Source organism: Tenebrio molitor, chromosome 1, assembly GCF_963966145.1.
Source record: "Tenebrio molitor chromosome 1, icTenMoli1.1, whole genome shotgun sequence".
NCBI lineage: Eukaryota > Metazoa > Arthropoda > Insecta > Coleoptera > Tenebrionidae > Tenebrio > Tenebrio molitor.
In genome coordinates, this window is record NC_091046.1 from 30688657 (window position 1) to 30695633 (window position 6977).

Here is a 6977-nt window from a genome sequence, read left to right on the forward strand (position 1 = left end):
GTCCACCGACCGTACATCTAATGTACCAGCCAACACAACACTGACAAATACGGGGTGATCAAGAAGAACTGTTTAAGTTGGTAACACTGGATCATATTTTAAATCGTATAACAGGAGTAACTTCCGGTTGTTGGTGGCTTGTCGTTGTTAATGCTATACCTATCCTATATCAGATATTTGTCAAATAAACCAACAAAACATATCCAGTTGCAGTGTTATAAATAAACGAATAAAATTTTTTTCTTAATTGTACTGCCAACTTAAACAGTCCTTCTTGCTCACCCGGTATATTGACAATTCAATGGTCTGATTTACTTACATAGATTAAATTTTAAGTGTCCCAGTTTTATTTGTCCACCGACCGTACGTCTCTGATAAATCGGCACTGGCAAACTATTAAAAATTTGTTACACAGTCTAGGACTGGTTTACGGATCTGCTTTTATTACTTTTTTTAAAAGTATCTACACTTTCATGTCTCCATTGGAATTTTATTATCCATATACAGGGCAAGTCACATAAGGCTTATTTCTGAATTTATTTTGTAGGCAGCCAAAAATACTAATGACGCTGACCACTGGATACCGTGTATAATGTGATTTAATTTAGTAATTAACGTAGGTATGTAATTTGGCTAAAAATGTCAAAATGACGTTATCCTGTTCTGATTAATGAAATCACAAATTAAATTCATCAACTGTCATTTTGACATTTTTCATCAAATTACATATAATACCTACCTACGTTGATTACTAAATTAAATCACATGATAAACGGTATCAGGTGGCCAGCGTCATTAGTATTTTTGGTTGCGTACAAAATAAATTCAGAAATAACCCTTATGTGACCTGTCCTGTATTGTAATAAGGGTCTATAAATTACAATTTGTAATTTATAGACCCTTGCTATTTATATCTGGTATCTCATCATTCAACGGTAATGTACGGTGACGGTACGATTGTGATCATTTAATTTTTTATTTTATACTGTCCGGTAGATGTTCGATTGCATCATTCATCAATTTGAGTCCGGTAGGTGAGTTACAGCCCTTTCACAATGACGTGAACGTTACGTCGGTGTTAAAACGTTAATGTTAATGTTAGATCTAATTACATGTACATATTGTAGTATTTTTTTAAAATTATTTCCGTTGGAAAATGTTTGAATGTAACGTTAAGAATCCAGAACATTTCTGGGTCAAACGTTAACGTTAACAATATCATGTAACATTAACTTTCATCATAACGCCATTGTGAACGGTCTATACTGAAATACATGTCATTTTGAATTTCTAGATCTAACGTTAAAATGCTTGAAAATTGATGAATTTTTTGACCTTGAATTTATTGTGGCGTGTAATACACAAAATTGTCGTCAATAAATTGATGAATAAATTGTCAAAATAGAACCAGCTCTAATTTTTCGTGAATTTTTTGGAGAATTCTAGTTACATTGCGGTTTATAAACTTGTACCAACTTTAGTGTGAAAACTGTCAAGTCACATGTGAGGGTATCGTTTCGGCAACCGGCGTATTATTGTCATCGTTTATATTATAGTGTTTATTTGTTTTGATATTGAAAGGTAAGGTAATGTAAATAATAATATAGCATTGTCATAACATTGTCACCTCGACAAGTTTAGTGGATAAGGTTGGCAACACATTGGCGGTGCAAAAGTCCCTAGTTTATTGTGCGCAAAACTTTGATCGTGTAAAACACTTTCACATTTTTAATTTATTCATGGATTAATTTATAAATTTATTCGTCAATTTCTTTGACCGTGTAAAACAAGCATACATTAACGTTTTAACATCAACGTAACGTTAACGCCATTGTGAATGGGCCTTTATAAAGGCCCATACACAATGGCGTTAACGTTACGTCGATGTTAAAACGTTAATGCTAACGTTAGATCTAGAAATTCAAAATTACATGTATTTCATTGTGGACCGTTCACAATGACGTTATGATGAAAATTAATGTTGCGTGATATTGTTAGCGTTAACGTTAGTTCTAGAAATGTTCTGGATTCTTAACGTTACATTCTAACATTAGCCAACGGAAATAATTTATAAAAAGTACTGAAATACGTGTAATTAGATCTAACGTTAACATTAACGTTTTAACATCGACGTAACGTTAACGCCATTGTGAAAGGGCTGTTACAGTATCAGAGCTGGAAAGTGTCACTAAGCAACACCTACAGGACTGTTTTATTTTTATCCATCAAATCTGACATTGAAAAGTGAAAAAGTCAAAAAATATTCAATCTAAAAAAACAATTGCAACGGCCGTTGCCACAGGAAAACGAAAAAGGTGATGCTATTTTCACAGAATAATGTGATTTTTTAATTAAAATTATGATGCACAAGAGACTTCCAGTATGAAATAAATTACTAGAACGCTATAGTGTCACTGTATTCTCTGGTGTCACGCTCATCGGCTCATCGTGCTGTGGTGTCATATAGTTGACTCAAGTTGCAAAAAACCAGTTGTCATTTGCAACAGCATTTTTTCAATATTTTTGAACTAAATAAAGGCACAAAGGGACCAAAAAGTCATAGTTTGGACTGAATATTTTCCATATAAGTACAGTTTTAAAGTAATTTCGAATGACTAATGCCATAAAAGTGCTGTTGCAAAGGCAAAGTGGTTTTTTGCAACTTGAGTCAACTTTAGGTATGTACTATGGCGGACAATAAATTTAGGCCGGCCTGTCGTTGAGTTGACATCAAAATGTGAAGCTGGCATTATGTTCAACTAACCCCATTTTCGATTTTTGTCATTCTTGTCATCGTGACAGCGATAATCAAAATTAAAATTGGGTTAAGAAGCGTGCACCACAGAGAAGTGCTACTACAAATCAGTTACGCTAGTGCGTCATGATCTGTAAGTTACGAAAAAGGCGAAGGAAACGCCAAACAACTTGAAAACCTTCAGTTTGACAAACTGACACATCAGTCATAATGACAATAAATGGTCGCTTGCATTGACTTTTTTGAAATGTCAGAAATTTGCCGGCCTAAATTTATTGTCCGCCATAGTACATTACATTCTAAATTTCTAAAACGACGCTTATGTATTAATAAATAGCTATTAATTTTGACTTTTGTGTACGTTTTGAAAATGTGAATGTCAGATTTGCTGACAAAATATTCAAGAAGTTTTAAAAATCAGACAAATGGAACAGAAGAACGAAGTTTTTATTAGCAAAAAATATAAAATAAATAAATAAAAACTGTTATTATAGACTTTAAACGGGTGGCAAACAATTGTAGACACATTTGACAACCATTTCATGTCACAATTTCAATAAAGCATGATTTAATAGTTATTTGTATAGCAAGGCTGCGAAATCCTACTTTGACGAACCGAGAGAAAAATTGTCGTCAAGGCCGCTTTGCGGCCGAGACAAGACAATCTCGAGGTTGTCAAAGGATTTCGTAGCCAAGATGTACACAACATTTTGTGTGCAACCCGAAAATTTGTAATTATAAAATGAACAAGTAAAATTTCCTTCACTGTCAATAAAAATAAAGTCGGCCTACATGTCGCCATGTCCCTATGGAAACGACATAAATAAAACAATTCATTTTGAGAAAAATTGGAAAAATGTCGCAAGAAAATTACGTTTTTGTTCCGTCTACTTCCCCGGAGTTAAAAAATATTGCAGATTGTGCAGTGTCCAATTTAATACCAGAAAAGTCCAAACGGTGTAATAAAAATATTGTGCAAACGGTGTCGGAGAATGTTGTTTTGGCTTATTTAATGGAAAAATCAAAAACTGTGAAAAGTTCAACTTTATGGAGCACATATTCAATGTTGAAGCTCACGCTGAACATACGGGATGGCATTGGTGTTACGAAGTTTCTGAAATTGGTACCTTTTTTGAAAAAAAGCCAGTTGGTTATCAGGCGAAAAAGTCTAAGGTATTGACACGAGACCAGATCAATTTGCTGTATAATCTGCCCTTTTTTAGGTCATTTTAATCATGGGAATATCAGGAGCCATGCGAAGAGACGAACTAACCAAAATGTCTATCGATGACATCAAGGATGAACATTCTTTATTAATAGTGGCCGTTCCTGACACAAAAACTGGCATAAAAGGAACTTTTACTGTCACCAATCCAGAATTTGTAAGACTATACCGCAAATATGCAGCTCTTGTTCCGTGTACTCATCCAGAGTTAAAAAAATATTATAAATTGTGCAGTGTCGCATTTAAAACCTGAAAAATCGAAACAGCAATATAAAAAATGTTACAGTGACTTTGAGGCTGATGTAACAAGAAGAATGTGAAAACCGTGTCGGATAATGTTGCATTGGCTTACCTATTTACTGGAATTTATTTATTGTGGCAGGTAAATGTTAAATTCTCTTATGATAAGTTATATCATCTGCTCCTTTTTAGGTTATTTTAATCCTGGAAATATGGTTCTATATTTAGATCGATAATTGGGATCTTTTTTACCGACTACCGACTCGTCATTCTTGAGGTGACCACTCCATTTGAAATTGGCGGGAACTTCAAACCGGATGAAAATTTTGTACTAATAGCGGCCGTTCCTGACACAAAAACTGGCATAAATCAAACTTTAACTGTACCCAATCCAGATTTTGTAAGATCACACCGCAAATACAGAGATAGATATGTTGTAATTGTGATAATAAATAAATATTAAGTTTAATATAGAAATGACTTTTACTTTTACGGCCGTCGTCAAGGCAACGGCTGCGAAATTCAATTTCGCGGCCTGCTCTAGGCACGCGAAGTGCTCATTTCGCGTACGGTTGCACACAAAACAATTTTTTTGTCGCAGAAAAATGACGTCTAAAATTTAATAACCGTAATAAATAATACACTAACGCAGTAGTCCTAATCGAACCGATTTAAAAAGACAATATCAATGAATTATTTTATTTACAACGTTGTTAATAAAAACAATAAAGTTAGATATTACAACATATTAATACCCCCAACAATATTTACAATTCGACCCTTATATCTCTTGGAAATGTCCTCCTGCACATCCTTTTGCAACTCCTTAGTTTTATTAATCAGTAGTTGGATAATCGGCTCAAAACTTTTAATTTCACTTTGATTCTTCTTAATCTGATCTTGCAACAAGTTGATGTTATGCTTCATCCTCTCTGCTATGGTTAGTTTTTGTTTCAAGTTGGATGTTAAAATGTCCACATATTTATGAGAATGTTTGATATTATGCAAATGTAAAATCCTTTTATTTACGAGTTCAGAAAGTGCAACGTTTACACAATCATTCATACTAGAAATTGACTCTACAGTTTGCATTTGCAATGAAGCAGGTGCATTTTGCATCTGAGACATTGCTAAAATGTCAGATTCACTTGATAATTCAAACAAACGTATTTTAAGAAAAGCATCTAACTCCATGAGTTCATTTATAATCTGATCTCGCGTTTTTGGATTATCTAATACAGTTAAAGCATCTGTGCCTCTAGCTATACCACCATCCATTCCTGATTTTTCAACCACAATTCCCGACTCTTCTAAAGAAATTTCAACATCCATATGGCTAACAATTTCAAATTCTTCGTCAGTGCTGGGAGTGCCCCAGTCAATTTTTGATTCTCCAAAATCAAAATCATTATTTTCAACATTGATGTCTCCAAAATCAATTTCATTACCATTTCCAAAGTCAATTTGTTCATCATCAATATCTTCTAAAATATTTTTATTTTCATGTTCTCTTGTATCTAATTCAATTGTAAGTGGTTTTTCCCCGTAAGTATATTGGTAAGTTGTTGTATTTCCATTTTCCACAACATACTTTAATAATGGCAATACCTCAATAGCAATTTCTTTGCCTGATAAAAATTTATTAAACTCTTGATAAAGTTCAATTGCAGGCTTAACAATTTTTATTTTTTCTGCTGCAATATCATAAATTGTTGGTAGTTCATCAAGAAGTTGTAAAAGTTCATTTTTGATATTTTTTCCAGCTATTCCCAATTGTTCACACAGCATGTTAAATTCCTTTACAGCTAATGCCTCATTTTTTGAATAATCTTTGATTTTTTTCTCAGCATCTGTTTTAGATTGTTCAAGTTTTGCCACCTGTTTCCTCAAACTGGGAATTTCATAATTCACATTTCTAATAAGCATCTGTGCTGCTTCAGCCAAATAAATGTTATCTTTTTGATATGAGGCTACAATATGTTGCCAATCTTTCATTCTCTGGGAACCATATCTTCCAAATAAATTTTTTGTATCTGCTTCAGTTTCTTTCAAAATTTCAATTATCTTCAAACAATGAAAGTAGTTGATGTGCTGACCTGATAACAATTTGATTATTCCTTCATGAGCAGGCATGTCCTGTATAGCATTATTAATTTTCTCTCGCACTTGTAGAATACTGTTTTGCCAATCTTTATTAACATGTCTACGACTTACTAACCAATCCAAAAGCTTACTGTTATTAATATCAATCGGAATATTCTGTTCATCCATTTTATGGTTACAGTCTGGCAGTTATCTAGAAAACATATGTCATAACAGAAACGTACATAATAATATGCATTTGTGATTTGTTACCACTCTTTGTTTAATTACAGTCACAAAATAATATTACAATGACGAGTTAGACAACTCACACAGGTTGTATTGCAATTTGCAAATATTGCAATACAAAAAATTATGACGATATCAATGTCATATTAATTTGACAGAAAATTGAACCCATACTGAACCACAGTTTATACAGTCCGATCCCTTAAAGACATATGGCGAAAATATATTTTTTTAAGAATCACCATGACCAATAATGCCAATGGAAATAATTGTTGTTATCAGATCCAGTTGTAACAGTTTGTTATGTTCGAATATAGAATATATATTTTACACGGTGTATTATAAAATGTATTGTTTACTGTAAATCTGTGACTTATTTCCAAACGTCAGAGTTTTTGTCTCAATGCGCATGCCACATTTTCCATT

At 33.2% G+C, this 6977-nt stretch overlaps 1 protein-coding gene and 2 long non-coding RNA genes across 3 annotated transcripts; 1 reads left to right on the forward strand and 2 right to left on the reverse strand.

Annotated features, from left to right (window-relative positions):
* Positions 1-3181: 3181 nt before the first annotated feature.
* Positions 3182-4470, reverse strand: LOC138122451 (uncharacterized). Its single transcript, XR_011156506.1, has 2 exons — positions 4333-4470; positions 3182-4229 (listed from the first exon to the last, which is right to left on the reverse strand). It is a non-coding gene; the product is annotated as an uncharacterized lncRNA (long non-coding RNA).
* Positions 3793-4551, forward strand: LOC138122450 (uncharacterized). The gene is made up of 3 exons (XR_011156505.1): positions 3793-3928; positions 3979-4362; positions 4413-4551. It is a non-coding gene; the product is annotated as an uncharacterized lncRNA (long non-coding RNA).
* A 354-nt stretch (positions 4552-4905) lies between these two features.
* LOC138122441 (CDK5 regulatory subunit-associated protein 3) lies at positions 4906-6822 on the reverse strand. The gene is made up of 2 exons (XM_069036705.1): positions 6576-6822; positions 4906-6516 (listed from the first exon to the last, which is right to left on the reverse strand). Exon 2 carries the CDS (start codon positions 6489-6491, stop codon positions 4959-4961), a length of 1533 nt encoding a protein of 510 aa, XP_068892806.1. The 5' UTR covers positions 6492-6516; positions 6576-6822; the 3' UTR covers positions 4906-4958.
* Between the last annotated feature and the right edge of the window lie 155 nt (positions 6823-6977).